The sequence below is a fragment of the Hipposideros armiger genome, unplaced genomic scaffold (genome assembly GCF_001890085.2).
Source record: "Hipposideros armiger isolate ML-2016 unplaced genomic scaffold, ASM189008v1 scaffold_1, whole genome shotgun sequence".
NCBI lineage: Eukaryota > Metazoa > Chordata > Mammalia > Chiroptera > Hipposideridae > Hipposideros > Hipposideros armiger.
The window spans coordinates 2,875,468-2,895,844 of record NW_017731351.1 but is presented as its reverse complement, the minus strand read 5'-3'; the positions used below and the strand labels follow the sequence as shown (position 1 = coordinate 2,895,844).

General features: G+C 35.5%; 1 protein-coding gene across 4 annotated transcripts; it reads left to right on the top strand.

Moving 5' to 3' along the window:
- Positions 1–2,070: 2,070 nt before the first annotated feature.
- On the top strand, positions 2,071–19,399 carry PLK4 (polo like kinase 4). Of its 4 annotated transcripts, none has more exons than XM_019665071.1 (16): positions 2,071–2,374; positions 3,029–3,124; positions 3,800–3,895; positions 3,977–4,091; positions 6,347–7,373; positions 8,070–8,170; positions 10,033–10,400; positions 11,235–11,339; positions 11,716–11,818; positions 12,785–12,934; positions 14,212–14,348; positions 14,440–14,531; positions 14,682–14,829; positions 15,671–15,811; positions 17,065–17,171; positions 17,964–18,121. In XM_019665071.1, exons 1-16 carry the CDS (start codon positions 2,345–2,347, stop codon positions 18,064–18,066), a joined length of 2,919 nt encoding a protein of 972 aa, XP_019520616.1. In that variant the 5' UTR covers positions 2,071–2,344; the 3' UTR covers positions 18,067–18,121. The 4 variants fall into 4 exon arrangements, with proteins under 4 accessions (XP_019520616.1, XP_019520778.1, XP_019520529.1 ...); XM_019665233.1 differs by lacking the exon at positions 2,071–2,374 and adding an exon at positions 2,815–2,892 and having other exon boundaries at positions 6,347–7,157; positions 17,964–19,399; XM_019664984.1 differs by lacking the exon at positions 2,071–2,374 and adding an exon at positions 2,815–2,892 and having other exon boundaries at positions 17,964–19,399.
- Positions 19,400–20,377: the final 978 nt, after the last annotated feature.

The following is a 20,377-nucleotide window of genomic DNA, read 5'->3' as shown; positions in this document are numbered from 1 at the left end:
AACACTTCCTAACTCCTTATAAAGCCAGTTTTCATAGTATAGTTTTTTTTGTTTTTTTTTCTTAACGATTTTATTGGGGAATTGGGGAAGAACAGCGTTGGGGAATCAGGGAAGGGGAACAGACAAGTTGCTGTCCTTTTGTTCTTCAGTCTAGTTGTGGAGGATGTCGCTTCACTGGCCCATGTTGGTATTATCATTGCGCTCTTCCTGAGTGTGGCAGTTGCTCACCAGCCATTGGACGGCCACTCATGGTGGCTCACGAAAACGCACCCCCACTGCCGGCCAGCCCCACTACAGCCTACACCGTCGCAGGCAACTCATGGCATCTCAGCTCCAGGTCGAGCTGTCTCCACCACTCGGCCAGCCCCCATAGTATACTCTTGATACTATACAACAAAAATGTTATGAGGAACAGAATTCCTTTTCCAAACTCAATAATACAAATAGAATTACACATTTTCTAAATACTAGCAAATGAATTCATAAATATAGACAAATTAGTTTTATCCCAAGAATGCAAGTGATTTAATGTTAGAAAATCTCGTTCCCCAAATTAACAAATTAAGGAAGAAAAAACATGATTATCAACATATGCTGAAAAACTATTTGCTCATTTATGATTTTTAAAAATAATCTACACTACTCCTTAGTCCAAGCCACCATCATCTCTCACCTACATTATTGCAATAGTGTACTAATTTGTCTTCCTGACATCTATTACAAACACAGAACTCAAATTGATCCTTTTAAAAGTTGCAGAAGGTCGTATGTCACTTTTCTGATTAGAAAACTCCATGGATCTCCAGAGAACTCAAAGTAAAACCAAAAGTCCTTACCACAGTCTGCAAGGTCCTACATGGTCTGTGTCATTAACTCTTTTACCTAATGTTTCACTATGTTCCTCCTGGATCACAAAGCTCCAACACCATGGTCAAAATGAAACAGACCTATATGTGTTAAAGAAATTGAATCAATAAGTTACCTTTCAAAACAAAGTGCCAACACCAGGTGGGTTCACTGATGAATTCAACCAAAAAATTTAAGAAATTATACCAATTCTCTGTAACCTTCAGAAGACAGAAGCAGAGGCAATTCTTCCTAACTTAATATTAAGTCAGTATTACCCTAATATCAAAACCAGACAAAGACATTACAAGAAAACTGCAGACCAATTATCTCATGAACATAGATGCAGAAATCCTCAACAAAATATTAGCAAATCAATATATAAAAATTACACACCATGGCCAACCTGAGATTTATCCCAAATATGCAAGTATTTTGGGTCCCTGAGCCCAATTTCCGGTGTGTGTGTGAGGGGGTGGTGGAGGAGGGTGGGGGGTGGGCAAGGAGACTTCTTTACATATCCAAGCAGTTGTCTGATACCAAGTGGGTGTCCTACAAATCACCTCAATTCTGATACTATCTACCTGGAGACAGCATCAGATTCCACAGGAAGGCTCAGTCCCACAAGACTGCCCCCAGATGCTAGCTGCAAACCCAAGTTGTAACCTGTGCTTCTGACCGACTGGGTATAGATTGGGGGTTCCATCCAACCCCTCCTTGGACTTGAGTAGAAAGTTAAGGGCTTTACATGCACTTCTTACCGACTGGTTATAAGTCAGGATTGGTTCCCACAACTCCCTACTTTGGTTCAATTAATTTGCTATAACGGCTCACAGATCCCCTCCAATTCCCCAATAAAATCTTTTTTAAAAAAGCACAGGACACATGCATTACAGTTACGAAAGCTATGAGGCATTTAAAACAGGTAATGTCCTCATCCCGCCCCCTTGCTGTTCTGTCAAGTTTAAACATCAGAAATTTTAAAATTGTTTTGAACGCCTTACAGAATTGGAAACAGTTTTTCAGGCCGTCAAGTAAGTAACGGATCAGGTGAATATATTTCACATTTCAGTCTGGCTCTTTCATCCCTTACGCTCAGGTCTTCCCAGAGCTGGAGCGCTGACACTCCCACCCAAGCAGCAGGCATTCGGTGCACTTCCGGTCCCGCGGCCTGGAATCCCCGGCGAGCGGCGGAGAACTTGACACGCATGCGCGCGCGGACGCAGCCTCTCCGGAGCCACTCTTCTCCTTACGTCACGTCCAGCCTTGCTTGGACGGCAACCGGCGGGAGTTTTTCAAAATGGGAGCGCGGAGGCGCCGCCCAAGCCTCGGAAGGTTTCCCGGAGACCTTTCGGTGGCTGTGCCGTCGTCGCCGGGAGCGGCGGCCTAGAGAGCCGAACCTGATGGGCGCCAAGAACGGCTGGCTGCTAGGAGCGCTGCCTCGAAGGGATTGCGTGAAGGGAGCCGATCCGGGGAGCGCAAGCCGGGGCCTAGAAATATGGCGACCTGCATCGGGGAGAAAATCGAGGTGAAAACCCTCGGCAGTCCTCAGCCGGGCGGGTGGGAGTCGGAGTGGCGGCACTCGGGACCGCTGCAGGAAGGGGACACGGCGAAGCTAACGGCCGTAGGGCGGGGGCCAAGGTGCCTTGGGAGGGTCCCAACCGCCGGGGTCCCAGCTGTTTGGGGGCGGAGCGGCCCGCCCCTCGGAGAGGAGGGGTGGCCTGACAGGTGGGATGCTCGCGGCCCCTCCCTCTCCCTTCGGTCCCTAGACACTGCGGCTTCCTATCAGCGGTCCCGCCGGAGCTGCCGCGCTAGAGCTGGGCATCTCCAAGGGGATGGCGGTTACCTCCGGCGGGAGCTGCGGCGGGATCCCCGCCAGGCCCCTGACTCCCACGGGTTGGCTGCAGGTGGGAGGAGGGTGCTGAGATTGCACTGAGGATGAGGTACCAGATCATTAAGGTGCTTTATTTGGAGCCCAGCCTGGAAGCTCAGGGAGCCCCGCAAGGCGTCAACATGCTTTCCACCCCAGACACCTGCTGTATTGAGGTGTAATACCTGCTTGAATTTTGTTTGAATGCAAATTCCCCTCTCGATCCATTTTATCTTCTTTTTCCAGTCCCTTCCTATCTTCCCTTCTACTCCTGTGAGTCATCACACATATTCTTTAATTTTAACTTTTAAGGATTTTAAAGTTGGAAATCTGCTTGGTAAAGGATCATTTGCTGGTGTCTACAGAGCTGAATCCATTCACACTGGTCTGGAAGTTGCAATCAAAATGGTAAGAATATAGTAATCAACTCACCTCTCCTTTGCAAGCAACTAGAGAGGTATGCTACGGGAGATGTCAGAAACGCCTTACCTACCAACTTTTTTTTGATGATGCTGTAAAGAACCCATTGTTTAGGCAGAATACAATAGTTCAAAGTCCAGCAATTGAACTGGTATTCTAATTATACATACTTGGAATAATGGTAGAAATCAAAGAGCAAATAACGATTTATTTATAATAAGAATACACTTAGGCTGAGTTCTATATTACATTGTAACAGTCTAAAATACTATTCTTTATTGTTAGAAGTCAGTCTTATAGGAATAACAGATGCAAGTAAGAATCACTTATCTAAAGCAATAAGGAAAGGAAAGGGAAGTTTTGTTTTGAAACTTGGCTAAATTTTTGTTGTTATTATAGATGTGATAGTCGTGTTATTAAATTCCTTAAGTTGGGAAAGGGTATTAGAATGCATTGGCCAAACTTTTCTGAATGTCCACTCTGTCACACACTCTGCTAGCTGCATGGGGAAAATAGACAATAGAGTAAACTGATCTCATAAAGAAGTAGATAAAAGAACTTCAGAATATTTTAAATTATATTTTCTTTTTTCAAAGTTAACTTTTGACAACTTCACGTTTCAAAGTTTATCATTGACATTTAAACCTCTCATGTTATTTTTAGATAGATAAGAAAGCTATGTACAAAGCTGGAATGGTACAGAGAGTCCAAAATGAGGTGAAAATACATTGCCAATTGAAACACCCCTCTATCTTGGAGGTAAGATACAAAGGTTATAAGAAAGGATCAGGACATTGAATTTTTGTATATTATAACTTATTATGTTCTTTTACATTTCAGCTGTATAACTATTTTGAAGATAACAATTATGTTTACTTAGTATTAGAAATGTGCCATAATGGAGAAATGAACAGGTTTCTAAAGAACAGAAGGAAACCATTCTCAGAAAATGAAGGTAGGCTGCTGCTTTTTTTCTTTTTTTGGTAGATGTAAATTTTACTTTTTGTAGTTTTGAAAATACTAATTCTATTTTGCAACACTTAATAATTAAATTGGGTGACAAAAGGAGATCTCCCAAATTATAAAGCATTTAATTTCTATAAATAATGCGGGCAAGGTAAAAGCAGAAATGTGTTATCCATCTTTCCCCAAAACCACATTTTAAATTAAATCATTGGTATCAATTTAGTGTGTATCCTTTCAAATCTGGAAAAAGCTTTTTAGAATGCTATTTATAACTGTAAAATACTTTCTAAGTCAAACACAAACATCTATTGAAACCATTTGTAATAGAAAATGTCAAATATAGGCTAGTATAATGAGCCCCCATGAACTTAAACCACTCAGCTTTCAAAACTATTAACTCATGGTCAAATTGTTTCATCTGTATCCTGTTCCCCCAGTTTCGTAGAGTATTTTGAAGCAAATAATAGATATTTTTTATATATAGATAGATATTTTGGCATATATCTTTAAAAGATACAGGCTTAAAAAAAAACACATAACCACAAAGTCATTATCACACCTAATAATTGCTTACTATCAAATACATAGTTTCAACTTCCCCAGTTTTTTATAATTAACTATAGTTCAGATTAGGCTCAAGTGCAAGGTCCATTCAGCATCTCACAAACGATTGTTTTCCAATTATCTTATTATTTACCCTGCTAACTGAGATTGTAGGTGAGCTAGGAAAGGTGGTTGCTGATAGACTTCTTGTACACTTGAATATATATAGTCCATTAGGAAAACAATTTGGTCATATGTATTAAGAGTTATGGAACTGTTCATATCCTTTGACTCAAAAAGACATAATACAAATTGTAAATAAATCCATTCAAATATTAATGGTGATTACTGCATTTTTCATAATAGTATATAATAGTAAGGCCTTAAGTAAGACAAAACCTGCAAAACCATAAAGGAAAAATATTAAGTTAATTAAAATTAAGAATGTATGACAAAAGATACTGTCAAGAAATTTAAAAGACAAAGATAGGAAGAAAATATTTGTAAAATATATGGCTGGCAAGTTAATATTAAAAATATAAGACATGCCTAAAAAGGAAAAGATAATTGAACAGGAAAATGGACGGGATATAAGCAGACTGTTCACAGAAGAAAAAAATGCAAATGGCCAATAAACATGAAAAGATGTTAAACTCAATAGTAATCATAAATATGCCAAGTAAAATAATAAATACCATTTTTTCCCTCAATGGAGTGAGACAAGGATGTGCATGAAAATATAGCTTTTTAGAGGGCAATTTAGCAAGGTATTAAAATATTAAATTTTATTTTTCAGCCCAATGATTCTACTTCTTTATTTTACCATAGAGAAACACCCATAATATGCATAAGAAAACAAGCATGGTCTATTTGTTGTAATCCTGAAATATCAGAAATGGCCCAAATTTTTATCAGTAGGAATTATATAAAATGAAGACCTGTATGTACTGACATAGAAGTATCTCCAAGAAATATTGTGAAGTAGGGAGGGTAGTAATGAAACTATATATTATTATACCATTTTTGTATTTAAAAAGCATTTACTACAAAATGTTTCTGTAAAATTAAATGTATGTAGGTACACAGAAGAAAAGTATCAAAGAATATATACAAACTTTTTTTGTTTGTCTGTTGTTTTTTTTTTTTAGCTGAGCCATCCTGCCACCTGTTGGCAGCTCAGCTCGGGCCGGGCATCGAACCGCTATGGCTCAGAGCTCAAACTCTTGAGTGAGCTCTTAACCAACTGAGCCACTTGGCCGGCCCTATACAAACTATTACTAGTGATTACTTTAGTGGGAGGATTTGTTTGGGGGAACATCAAAGGAACTTAGCTTGCCTTTTTTATAATTAAAATGTATGTATGAATTAATTCAAGTATAAATATTTTGTTTGATTGCTGGGGACTTCTGATTACCCTAGTTACTTGAGTCACTTCCAATTGCTAATAAAATTAAGCTTCCCCTAACTGTATATAGAAAACTCATCAGTTGGAAAGGACAATGATTAAATAAAAGGAGTGCCAAGTTTTCTTAAAGGGAATTGAAGAATGTTATGTTGTATTTTGGTTGGTAAAACTAAGCTGTACGACAGTGTTCTAATTTTAATACTCTGGTATGTGTACTTGGGTTTCATACTGTATTCCAAATACTGAATCTTCCAGATTTTCTAAATTTTAAGTTTTATCTTTTTGCATTTTAACAGCACGACACTTCATGCACCAGATCATCACAGGAATGCTATACCTTCATTCTCATGGTATATTACACCGGGACCTCACACTTTCTAACCTCTTACTCACGCGGAATATGAACATCAAGATTGCCGATTTTGGGCTGGCAACTCAATTGAAAATGCCACATGAAAAGCACTATACATTATGTGGAACTCCTAATTACATTTCACCAGAAATTGCAACTCGAAGTGCACATGGACTCGAATCTGATATTTGGTCCTTGGGCTGTATGTTTTATACATTACTTATTGGAAGACCGCCTTTTGACACTGACACAGTCAAGAACACATTAAATAAAGTAGTATTGGCAGATTATGAAATGCCAACGTTTTTGTCAAGAGAGGCCAAGGACCTTATTCACCAGTTACTTCGTAGAAATCCAGCAGATCGTTTAAGTCTGTCTTCAATATTAGACCATCCTTTTATATCCCGAAATTCTTCAACAAAAAGTAAGGATTTAGGAACTGTAGAAGACTCAATTGATAGTGGACATGCCACAATTTCAACTGCAGTTACAGCTTCTTCCAGTACCAGTATAAGTGGTAGTTTGTTTGACAGAAGACGACTTTTAATTGGTCAGCCACTCCCAAATAAAATGACTGTATTTCCAAAGAATAAAAATACAAATGATTTTACTTCTTCAGGAGATGGAAGCAGTTTTTATACTCAGTGGGGAAATCAAGAACAAGAAACCAGTAATATTAGAAGGGGAAGAATATTCCAAGATGCAGAAGAAAGGCCACATTCTCGATATCTTCGTAGAGCCCATTCCTCTGATAGGTCTGGCACTTCTAATAGTCAATCTCGCACAAACGCATGTACAATGGAACGATGTCACTCAGCAGAAATGCTTTCAAAATACAAAAGATCAGGAGTAGATGAAAATGAAGAAAGATACTCACCCACAAACAGCAATGTCAATATTTTTCACTTCTTTAATGAAAAGACATCCAGTAGTTCTGGATCTGTTGGGAGACCTGATAACAATCAAGCACTGTAAGAATAATTCTCTCAAACTCATTTTACTTTTTCAATAAATGTTATCAGCAGAAATACGAAGCTGCTTCTTACTAAGGGGGTTTACCTTTTTCTAACATATTCCTGGAGCACTTATTAATTATGATTTCTATTAGGAAGAGAATCAGGATGATGATTTTGAATTGTGATTAAGAATCTATTAATATGAATGTATGTACTCATGCATGTAGAATACTTGAGAATTTTTAGTTTCATTTTTTTATGTGAAGCAGGTCTCTAGAGCAAAGTATCACACTGAACACGTTTTGTCTCCGAAGTACTCTGATAGTAGCTATAAACATATATACCTGAAGAGAAAGAGAGAAGCTGAGCCTGTGATGAGTAATCATATTGACTGCTTCTCACATGAAGACTAGCTTTTTAGTGACTATAGTGTTTGTTTATTTATTTTTCTGATCTTTGATTTGCATGCATGCTTAAATAGAAAGACTGCAGTAGCCGTATAGAAACATTGTCACAGTGCCATGGGCATTTTGGCATGGGAGTTTAGCTGCCTAGAGACAATTTAGTTATGCAAATATTGGTTTCTACAGTTATTCTAAAATTTTCAGATATTCAAATAAGAGATTTCTCTTTCTAAGTATTTTTATCTTAAAAAGTTATTACCTAATAATTTTTTATTAAGTTCATGGGATTATTTATTTCTTTGTTTAGCTCTAATCATCTTTGTCCGGGAAAAGCTCTTTTTCCATTTCCAGACCAGACATCTCAGACAGAAATGGTACAACAGTGGTTTGGGAATCTGCAAGTAAATGGTGAGTTTTTAATGCACTGTTTAATAAAAAAAAATTAATGACTGGGACACTTAGCAAGCAAGCATTGCCCTTTTCTATTTGGTTTTCTTTAAAAAATAATGCTTTTTCAGTAGAATTGGTGGGGTTACCACTTTGTGAGAGGTGTCTAAATCATTGTGTTGTTTTGTATACCTGAAACTAATAAAAAAATAACGCATTTCAATAAACTGTGTTACAATAATAGTAATAACTATTAACGCATTTTGAGTGTTTACTATGTCAACCACTGTCCTGAATGCTTACCTTCTTAACTTCTCACAAAAAACATTTAAGGACAATATTATTATTAGCCCTGTTTTAGGAAGGATGAGGACATTGTGGTGCACAGGGCATAATTTGCCAAGCTACACTGCCCATGAAGGAGATAGGAGCCAGGATTCCAACCCAGGCAGACTTTACTCTTAACCCCTCTGCTCTTGAGGCATCTCTGTAATAAGCACCTACTACCAGTGCCTATAAAATAATCGAGACCTTGACCTTATTTTCATGTAGAAACCGACGTGGATATGGTTTCCCAGTGGGACCTCACATATGCTAAAGTACACACCTACTAAAACCCTAACCATTTGAAAATAGCTGTTATCCAAGTCATTATTTTATTTATATAGAGACAGTTTGAAATTTAAATAGTTCTCATTAATGAACTTGACAGATCCACAGAAGGTGGGTGGAAAATAATGATGCAAAAAACAGAGAATAAAAAACATATGGAAAGGAGATCATTTTTTACTGAGTATTATATTACCTCACACAAAGAGTGCATTAAAGTGGCTGTAATTTAAGCAGAGAGGTGTTATGTCACCTCAATAGGCTATTCTTGTTTTTCTCTTTAAAAAGTGTATATTATTTCAAAAGCCCAAGAGAATTAACTTTTTCACGTGCACTTGTTGAAAACGATAATTCAAGCTTATGTTTTTTAAAACTATAAAAGTGCCATGTACTTATGCTTGCAATTAACCTTCCTTTGTGTTTATAGATACTTTTATTTGGTAGCATGGACATATCTGAGATAGAGAAAGAACCTTGTTTATAACAATCTAGTACTGCTGCTGCAATTTTAAAGTGTAATATTTGATATAAAATACTTCTGTCATAATGGGAGTAGAGAAAAACACTAAAAAGTCATGTAAGGGAAAAATTACAATAATAAATTTTTAGAGGTGAGCATTTGCAGTACCGTCTTACTGCATTTTATATAATCTAATCATTTTAAGGACTTAAAAAAAAGTCCCCATGTGAACATTAAAACTATGAAATATAAATGGGTAAAGTTCAATAAGAACTTTTTTTAAAATGTCTATGCAAATACATTTGTAATATTAAATATTAATATAGTATTAAAGCATTTCATATATTGTAGTGTTTTTGCTTTCGGTAGCATATTTTATAAGTAAGGATGGAATAGACCTTAGCTTAAAGAGAATAATAAATTTACATACTATGTAGAATGATTACCTGGGATATCCTGACATTTCTGTATTTTTGCAGCACTGGCAGTTACCTCTCTCAGAATTAGTAGGTGATCCTAGGTGACTGGTTTTTGCCTTGATTGAAAAATTAATTTCATATTAATATCTTTTCTTTCTTAGTCTTAAGAATACTAAAGATATTCCTTTGCAATCTGGCTTAAATCTGACGTAAAATGTCCTTTCAAGTCACTATTTTATTATGTCATGTTAAGCTGCTTATTAGAAAACTTATGACTTTTTACTTTTACTAGATTTGTTTCTCAAAGAAAACAAGCTATTATAAGCAGCATGACGTTTTGTATAGACATGGCTTTTTAATTATTTCACACAATTGCTTTGTTCTGTATATTACAGCTCATTTAAGAGAAACTACTGAGCACAACAGCATGAGCCCAAACAGAGATTTTCAGGGCCATCCAGATTTGCAGGACACGTCAAGAAATGCCTGGACTGATACGAGAGCCAAAAAGAGCCCTGATGCTTCTGATCATGTGCATTCTGCAAAACAGCCAAATACCATGAAATACATCACTGCATCTCCTAGTAAACATGAGATAATTCAACAGGAATCTATTTTTGGCTTAGAACCTCTTTCTGAACGAAGCAAGACGAGGGGTATGGAGCCACCACTGGGTTATCAGAAACGTACATTACGAAGCATTACGTCTCCTTTGACAGCTTACAGGTTAAAACCAATCAGACAGAAAACCAAAAAGGCTGTGGTATGTCTATAATTTTTCAGAATTACTATGTGGTATTTCCTTGAGTAAAATGTTTCTGGTATCAAATATGATTTTTTTATTTTCAGTTCCCTGTAATGTCTCAGTGCTTTTGATATGTGCATAATAAGCTCATTTAAAAGAAAAGAGACAGTTTTTATGGAAAAATGGCTCTTGCTTCCTTCTGGCTACTTTAAAAATGGTGAATTGATACTGCTAACTTTTGAATTTTAAGTTATTGATAATGAACAACACTTAAAAATAATACTGGCCAAATACTGTGTTAAATATTATTTTATTCACAGTTCCAATTACTAAATATTTAATAATACCTTTTGCTTTTGTTTTTACATATAATCCAGTCTCAAATCAAGAAGATAATCTAGAAAATAAAACTTTTTTTTAACATGTGAAACTATTTAAAGAAAAGGAATATGCACACAATTAAGTTTAGTTTTAAAAAGATGTGTGAATAGGGAATGGTGATTTTTATTTTTTAATTCCATCTTTAACGTGTTTTCTACTTCACCCAATCTTGCCTTTGTTTGGCTTACTATTGTCTTTTCAAAGTCCTTTTTCTCCACCCTCCCTTCTGCTTTCTTTCTACTCACTGGTTATATTATTTCACACTTCATTGTACATTCTTCCTGTGCTCCTTATGTTTCACATTTGTGCTCAAAAACAACTCTGGACCAGACTGTTGCAGTGAAGCAGCTATTTTATTTTGCTTAATTTTTATTTCTGCCATGGTTAAGTATTTTTCTCTTAATGATTATATATGTCAGAGCTGTTCTAGTAAAGAGAATTATTATTGATTTTAGTTGTTTTTATTTTTAGGTGAGCATACTTGATTCAGAGGAGGTATGTGTGGAGCTTCTAAAGGAGCACGCATCTCAAGAATATGTGAAAGAAGTTCTTCAGATATCTAGTGATGGAAATATGGTAATGTGTATTTACTTTATCTTTAACTTCATTACTTAAGCTGATTTGCCTTCCAATTCATTTTATAATGATATTTAAAAAAAAATTTTAATCAGTTTTCCTAATAATGATAGTGTCTCTGGAATTCAAAAACTGAAATAGCATACTACACATATTTAAATAAATTAGTGTGGGTTTAAAAAATAATTTAGTAACAAAATCTAAACTTTTGGCTTAAGATTATTAAGACCAAAAAACTTACTTTTATAGTATATTTAGCATTTTCAATAAAGTAATATTTAATGTTACATGTGAGCTCTTTTCATAATTTTAGTAACAAACTGTAGTGCTCTAACTTAATGGCATATAATTAGAAGCCTTAAACATTTTTTGGCAGATAACTGTTTATTATCCAAATGATGGAAGAGGTTTTACTCTTACTGATAGACCGCCCTCACCTACTGACAACACCAGTAGGTACAGCTTTGACAGTTTACCAGGTATGTCCATTTGTCAGGGAAAAAATTTAGGTAATAGATTTTTATATGTATAAACTATATATGTATGTGGTTGTACATATCTTCGCTTCAGTCAGGCAGCAGGTCATGCTCTCAAATTAATATCAGGTGAGATGGGGTATACATTACTACTCCAATGTTTATTTATATTTTGTGTTATAAAGCAAAACTAACTCTGGAATATTAGTCACATATCCCACAAATATAATTTGTACAATTGCTTAGTTACTAATTTGTCTAGAATCATGTTAAAAAGACATGAAGTATCTAGTCTTAGTCTTTTTGAAGTTATTACCAGCTACCTAAATGATTATTTACAATTGTAGTTAAGCAAATTTGACTCCCAGTTCAGCTTCTAGATATTATGGATTGGGGCATTAAGTACTGAGTAGTAAGATTTTACTGAGGTGACAGAAACAAAAAAAGAAAACCTATGTAATTTAACCCTATGTAATTAGAAATTAAAACAGGTAGACAAGACTTAAATACCATAAACAACCATAGTTACAGGAAACTGAAAAAATTTACTTGTGTAAGTTAGGACGATAAAACTCTATGCTTTACTAACATAAAAAGCTGTACTTTTTCTCAATACCTCAGGTAGAAATCTTTTTATTTCACTTGTAAAACTTTCTGGAATTATTACCTTACTTAGAATAAGGAGGTGATTCAAAGAAAGAGATTTTTTTAAATAATCATAATACTAGTCATCAGATTCTGTTATATATATTTCTTGGGAATGTTATAGTGTCATTAGTGTTCATTAAAATAATAGACTTACAGCTCTAAAATATTTTTATTTTGGTAATGGGATTGCTAACCTATCAACTTGAATTTTTGAGGAAGAGGAGAAATAAATACTAAATTTTCATGAGATTTGTATGTCAAGTCAACACTTTATTCCCTTGTAATATGTAATGTTTTTTCTTCCCCCCACCCCCGCACCAGAAAAGTACTGGCGAAAATATCAATATGCTTCCAGATTTGTACAGCTTGTAAGATCTAAATCCCCCAAAATCACTTACTTTACAAGATATGCTAAATGTGTCTTGATGGAGAATTCCCCTGGTGCTGATTTTGAGGTTTGGTTTTATGATGGTAAGTACCATTTAAAATGGTAATTGTTTCCTTTTAGCTTGTAATTTAGTAGCTGTTTTTTTTTTTAATTCAACACAGCAAGTTTTAAGATATATATATATATATATATATGCACACACATGTGTGTCACGTCCAGCGTGGCAAGGGCATACAGGTTTCTCTTAAGGGGCGACGCAGATTGAATAAGAGCAAGAGACAAAAGTAAGATTAAGAGCGAGACCAAGGGACTCAGCCAGAGAAGACTGAGTGAGCCCAGAATCGGGTCAGCGCATAGCTTTTATTGAGAAATTTGAAAAGAAGTGAAACTGTTTTACTGCTGTCAATCAATTTGTAACCCGTGACTTATGTGTGCCTTAAGACCTTTTCCATTAGCATTCCCTTTGTGTTCCAACACATCCTGTGCCTTCACACTTCCTCCACATAGCCCCAAGACACTGTTACTGTGTCCTCCCAGGGGAGATAACTATTATCATTCCAATAGGTCCCAGTCACCTGAGACACTCTCCGAGAGAGCTTTACAGATATCATTCCATCCGGCCTCAGTTTTCCGAGACACTCTCTCGACTAATGGGTCAGAGGCTAATGTAGGGGGGTGGTAACGGAATTGGCTATAATGCAACACATGTGAATATACCAAATGGACATATACCAAATTATGAGAATTATACAATAAATATGCAGAAGGGTAGAGATGAACCAGAGAATCTTTTCTACATCTATTCTATAATGATGATTTGCTTCTTAATCTGTAAAAAGCTCTCTACTTTAGGGGACACTTAGCACATAAATTCACACAGTACACATATCCTTCTAGCTGTCCTTCAATTGTGTTTTTGTTTGAAAGCGGTGGTTTTTTAAAATATCATAAATGTTTCAGATTTAAACCATATATATGAAGAAAACAATAATGGATGAACTGTATTTACTAAATACTTAGAGAGCCTCATTTTATTAATGGTCAGAAAGTGAATATAAATGATACCATGATCGGGGAGGACGGTTAGCTCAGGTGGTTGAGCACAGGCTCATAACACCAAGGTTGCCGGTTCAGTCCCCACATGGGCCAAGGAGCTGCGCCCTCCACAACTAGATTGAAACAACTAATTGACTTGGAGCTGATGGGTCCTGGAAAAACACAGTTACCCCAATAACATTTCTTTAAAAAAAAAAAAAAAGATAACGATGATCTAGGGGCCATTATGTACTGGTATGATAATGAATATAAATCTAGGAATAGTTAAAGAAATGACACAATAGCAGTTTTTTTATTTTTGAAGGAGCAAAGATACATAAAACAGAAGCTTTAATTCATGTGATTGAAAAGACTGGGAAATCTTACACCTTAAAAGGTGAAAGTGAAGTTAATAATACCTTGAAAGAGGAAATAAAACTGTATATGTACCATGCTAATGAGGTATGTACCTACTATGGGCTTTCCATACCAATTAATGATTGCAGATGACATAGGTGAAATAATGACGGGAAGCACTCTTCTTTTGGAATAGGGCCATCGTGTTTGCTTAGCGCTGGAATCCATAATTTCAGAAGAGGAAGAGAAAAGTGGAAGTGCTTCCTTTTTCCCAATAATCGTAGGAAGGTAATTGTTTGCAAATTTTTTAAAACTTGGCTAAAATGTATAGGAAATGTTTAAAAAAAGCAGTTTGGTATTTACATTATGAACATTCTTTGCAATTCTATAAATTGAAAGTTTTAAGGGAATACATTTGGACATTTCTTTCTCCTTCAGAAAACCCAGTAGTACCAGCTCACCTCAGGCCTTGTCACCTCCTCACTCTGTGGATCCAAACTACCTGCTGAGAGAGAGGCCGCCTTTGAGCAGAATGATCGTAAATAGTGCTGCTTCTCCAAAACAGGCACCGATACCTAATCCCTCTGTAAGCAAACATATTTTTGTACCTAAAACCCTTCAATGATTGCCTCCTGCCCTTGATAGGAAATTAAAAACTTCTTACTCTCACCTTCCTTACACACCTGAAGGTGTGGCCTTACTACCATCTATCTCCTTTTCCGGCCTCCTGCTGGGCTAATTTACCCCACACTTTCTGTGCTTGAACCTCAAAGGCCTCCTTTTAGTACTTTGAATAAGTCAAACTCTTGGGGCCTTTTCAACATGCTGATCACTTGACCTGGAACTCCTTTCCCCAGCCCCTCAAGTGGCTAATTCTTTCTCACCCTCAGGGCTCAGTTTAAATGTTACCTCAGACAGGCCTAACCTGATCCCTCTTGGGAAAACGCCAAATATATTAAATGATAAATTGTTTTGTTTTTACTTGTAAAATATCATTAATTGCCTTTATATCCATGATAGGCGCATGGTTAAATAGACTGATTATATTTTTACTCAGTAAACTATCATGCAATGAAGACTATACACAACATAATGTAGTATAAAATGTAACATTAAAGAAGTAGATCTGTGTGTGTTTACATATGTGTATGTGTGTACTCACATACGTACGTACTATAATTGCAGCTATGAAAAATTAAACCTTGGGAAAAAGGAAAAGATATCTACCAAAATGAAAACAATAGTTGTGTGATTTGTTTTTTTTCTTTCCTGTATTTTTCTAATTTTCCATAATGTGGTCATATTAATTTAAAATTTTTGGTTTTAGAAAATTACTTTAAGCTCATGAAAAACCAGTCATTTTCTTCTTTGGCTGAGTTGGCTTTTACAAATGCTGAGGGCTGATATGGTCCCTTTGCTGTTTGTAGATGGTTATAGATGAAGGACTTGGCCTTACTGCTACAGCTTCTGGAACAAACACCCCTCCTAGTCGGCTAACAGATTGTCTTCCTACAGCAGCACAACTTTTGAAGTCTGTTTTTGTGAAAAATGTTGGTTGGGCTACACAGGTGAGATTTTAGGAAAGTGAATTTTCTCAGTATGAATTTCTTTGGTTTCCATAGTGATTAGACAATTATGCAAAAAATTATTTTGAAGATTTCTCTTTACAAGAAAGTTTTTGTACCTTTTTTTACATTGTTATATCATTAATAATTTTAACATTTTTTGTTTGTATACAGTTGGAAAACTCTAGGTATTATTGATAACAAATTGCCTGCTAGGGCCTGACTGGCTTATTTTTGCCTTTCATTTTTAAAGTAGAGGTTATCATAAGGACTAATTGTTAGGAGTTGAGAAGTGATGTCCAGGGCATTTTAAATGTTAGAAACTATATGTAATCTATATTACTAGAGTAATTTTCATTTGGTAACAAAGGATTTTTGCATTTGAAAGTTAAGTCTACATTGAGTTTCAAACTTACAGAATTTTATGTAGGTGTGAACCTATATGTGTATATTATCTAAAAGATTGAAGCATAGAGACTTCTGAGCATAGCATGTGTAAGTTTTACTTACCAGTGAGGGAAAATGCAGCCTCGTCCCTATGGGAGTGGGAGATAAAGGAAAGGGAACTCAGCATCGTTGAGTACCTGCCATGTGGTACCATGTTTTTCGCATATATTGTCTCGTTATTACTCCCCCAAATAAAACCTAAGTTGATAGGTTTTATAGATAGGAAAAGTATGGCTCATAGTGGTTGATTGACTTGCACAGTCCTACTTGTTAGTTGGCAGAGTCTGGATTTAAACCCAGGTCTCTGTTTCCAGACTGCGTGTCTTCTCTGTACTCTGTTTGGAGTGGCACGTTGTCAATATCAGTGACTAAAGGAACAATTTTAAAAAGCTAAGATACAACATTCTCAGGCAGAAGAGAAATTCTAGTGGCTTAAGGACAAAGAATAGAGGGAAATCCCAATTTAAGGAAGTGTTGCTTTTGTTATTTCCTAAAGCTCTTCTTGATTAGAAATACTATTTAAAAACAATAAAAAATAAAAAAACTTCTCAAATATCCTAATGGAAATGAATGGGAAATAGGACTAATTTAGAATAATTTTAATAATCTAATGCCTTAGTTATTGAAGGGATGATCTGAAAAAAAAATTATTTTTTTCAGTGCTACTACCATCACAGCTCCACATTTGTAGTTAGTTACCTGAGAGGTTTTTCTTTTTTTAGCTATGTGGAAAAACCTGTTAAGCATGAGTGTCTTTTAAGAACCTCAGATCGTTTCTGTAATCATCTCCATGCTTATTATTTTTCTAGTTAACTAGTGGAGCTGTGTGGGTTCAGTTTAATGATGGGTCCCAGTTGGTCGTGCAAGCAGGAGTGTCTTCCATCAGTTACACATCACCAAATGGTCAGACAACTAGGTAAGTATATGTGTTTGTGCGTTCTGTGTGAAAATGTGTACCAGGCAGGCACCACGTTAAACATGAGGAATCTGGCAATAGCAAGAATAAGCAGTAGTGGGATTTCCACATTTCGAACCATAACTAAAAAGAGGTGGGGTGCTGATGATGCCAACACCAACATGATACTTTATGAGAAGTGCTTACTATATAGCAATTACTTGAGACAAATATAATTTGTGGATATTTACCAATTGCTTTTTTTGTTAAATGTGTACATATGCAGTGTCATCATTTAAAGAACTACTCATGAAGTGACAGGCTTTGTTAAATAAGCTCTTTCAAATGCTCCAGAAAATGCAAGGATATAGTTATAAAATGGGTAGCACCCATGCTTAGAAGATAAAAGTTCAGATTTACTTGGTGTGGTCATTTGGAAATTGTTGGCATTTACATAGAATGTATCCATAATGTGTTTAGCTTAGTAATTTCCTTAGATTAGGGCCTTCAGTGTAATGAGGAATCAAGATCTTCATTCAGGTTGCTTTAGAAATTATAAAGCCAGTTCAATTTTTTAATCTACTTTTCTTTTTATTATTTAAATACATTCAGAATTTGGTCTGTTTTGAAAGGAAACAAATTGTGTATGCTTAATTTAATTTAGGTATCTACTCTAATAAATAACTTTGTATAATTTTTCTGAGCTACTTCTTGCCATTGAAGAATTAATGAAAAATATAATATGCCTTTTGATACTCATATGAACCTAGTAATTAAGTAATGTTTTTACCTTTTTTCTTTTGCTTCACTTAGATATGGAGAAAATGAAAAATTACCAGAATACATCAAACAGAAATTACAGTGTCTTTCTTCCATCCTTTTGATGTTTTCTAGTCCATCTCCTAGTTTTCATTGATTATAGCTCCTCTTAGTATATAAATTTAATAAATAATGTTTCTGTTGGCTTTCAAGGAAAAGTGACTTTTTCTTATTTAAAATAACTTCTTCAGAAAGCCTTTCTATAAAAGAGAATTTTAATCTATATACCATGACGGATGTATTCTAATGAGAGAACAAAGCAGAATGAAAGTTGAGTCATTACAAAATGTAGTAGTCATAGATTAAAATAGGACACCTTACTTTGCTCTTAGAACATATACCCCCAAATTTACTGTGTTAATACATTTGTATTGAACAATCTTTTACAAAGCAAAAATATAAATGGTGTGTGGTATATTTGTGCTTTTAATGTTTTCCCTAATTCTCAGGCATGTCGAGAATCATGGACAAAACATGCTGAAGTTTTTTAACATGTAAATAATGTGTATTTATGTTATAAGTAACATATGTAAATATGTATATGTTTTATATTTATTTTTGTAGCACCAGTTTCTGATGAAGCATATATGCAAATGCATTTTATAAAAAAATAATAAATACAGTAATAAGTTACTTTATCCTTTGATTTATTTAAATACTCATTGTAAAATAAGTTACTAGTAAACTTGTTTTTAAATTTTGCTGCCTGTTTGTTTAGGAGACGTCAATTAAGAGTTTCCTTTTAAAAATGAAAATAAGTAAAAATTCCTAGCTAAATTTTGAAGGCTTATAACTCAAGTACATTTTGCTTTGACAGAACTTAGGTGTATTTTTTATAATCTCTTTCCATATTAATGTGTTTTCATGTTTCCGGTATTTTTTTATACATAGCATATAGCTGAATTTTGTTTTTTAATCCAATCTAATAACCTCTGTATTCTACATTGTTTATATTTATTGTCATTTCTGATATATTTTACTGTTTACCATTACAGTTCCATTGCATTTTTGTCTACCAACTTATTTTGTGCTTTCTACTTACCATACTTGTTTTGTTTTTTCCTTTCCTGCCTTTCAAGTTGAGTTTCCTTTAATCTCTTTGATTCTCTCTACTGATTTCCTTTGGGAGAGTGGTACAGTGGTATCAGTATGTAGGTTTAGAGCATTATGACTATGACAGTATTCACAGCTGAATGTTGCTGTGTGCTTCCTGCTGCATCACATAACGCTTAACCACTGTTAGTGACATGAAGAATGTCCAGTGGGCTCAGGTGCTGTCTCATTCTGTTATTCCCTTTGTATTTATTAGCTTGCATTCTTCTACAGAAATTAACTTTCCCACATCAATATTTGATTACCCTGATGTTTAGATATAGGAAAGGCAGAATAAACACTTGAGTCTTTATTTTCTGGTTTTCAGAATAAAGAGTTAAAGCCCCAGCAACCTCCAAAGGTGACTAATGAGTTTCTTTTTTTTAAGTTTTTTAAGTATCATTTTGAACTCAGATTTTCATACACTCGGTGTGTTTAAGTCAACTGCAGATATTACTCTTTTCAATGCTTTAGTTGCTCATTTTTGGCCAGTAGGAGTCCCTTTATGTCCCTCTGTGTCCTTTCGGCAAGGCTTGTGTAGTCTTAGATATTGCCCTTGCTTTCTGGCACAAGGTGTCTCAGGCTCACCCTGCCTCACACTGGAACCAGCCATTTCTACAAGGAGCCAGGTGTTTTAGAGACCGTGTTACCTTAAAGGCCTTCCCATTTTTCTTAAAAGTCCAAAATACTTAACCTGGAATACCACGATATAATACCATGCTTCCTAACATTCACCCTTCCAGCTCCCTGTACTTCTCTTACATTGAGGGTAATCATCTGTGTAATCATGTGACTAATGTCTGACTTTCTTGCTAGTATGTAAGGCCCATGATGGTAGGGGCTTTGTATTTTGTTTACTGCTGCATTCCCAACAGTGCCATGGTGATTGGCACATCGTGGGTACCCCTTAGATATGTACTGAGAGTATAAGTAAAATTATAGCCTTATAAGGTACATATATAATCTTGTTTATTAGAAAATGTACATTCACAATGTAGAATACATTAAATTACAAATAAGTTCACAGTGGCCAAAAGTGGTACCCTAAATTTCCTCTCAAAATAGATAAATAGATGCAGGTAAGTAGTGTCTCCTCCCCAAAACAATAAATTACATACAGATTTATTTTACTTTATGAAAGAGAAAAGTTTTATATGAATTGGAAGAGTTAATTTTAATTTTTTTTTTTTTTTAAGCTGAGCCATCCTGCCACCTGTTGGCAGCTCAGCGGCTGCTCAGCTCAGGCCGGGACTCGAACCGCTGTTGCTCAGAGCTCAAACTCTTGAGGAAGCTCTTAACCTAAAGAGCCACTCAGC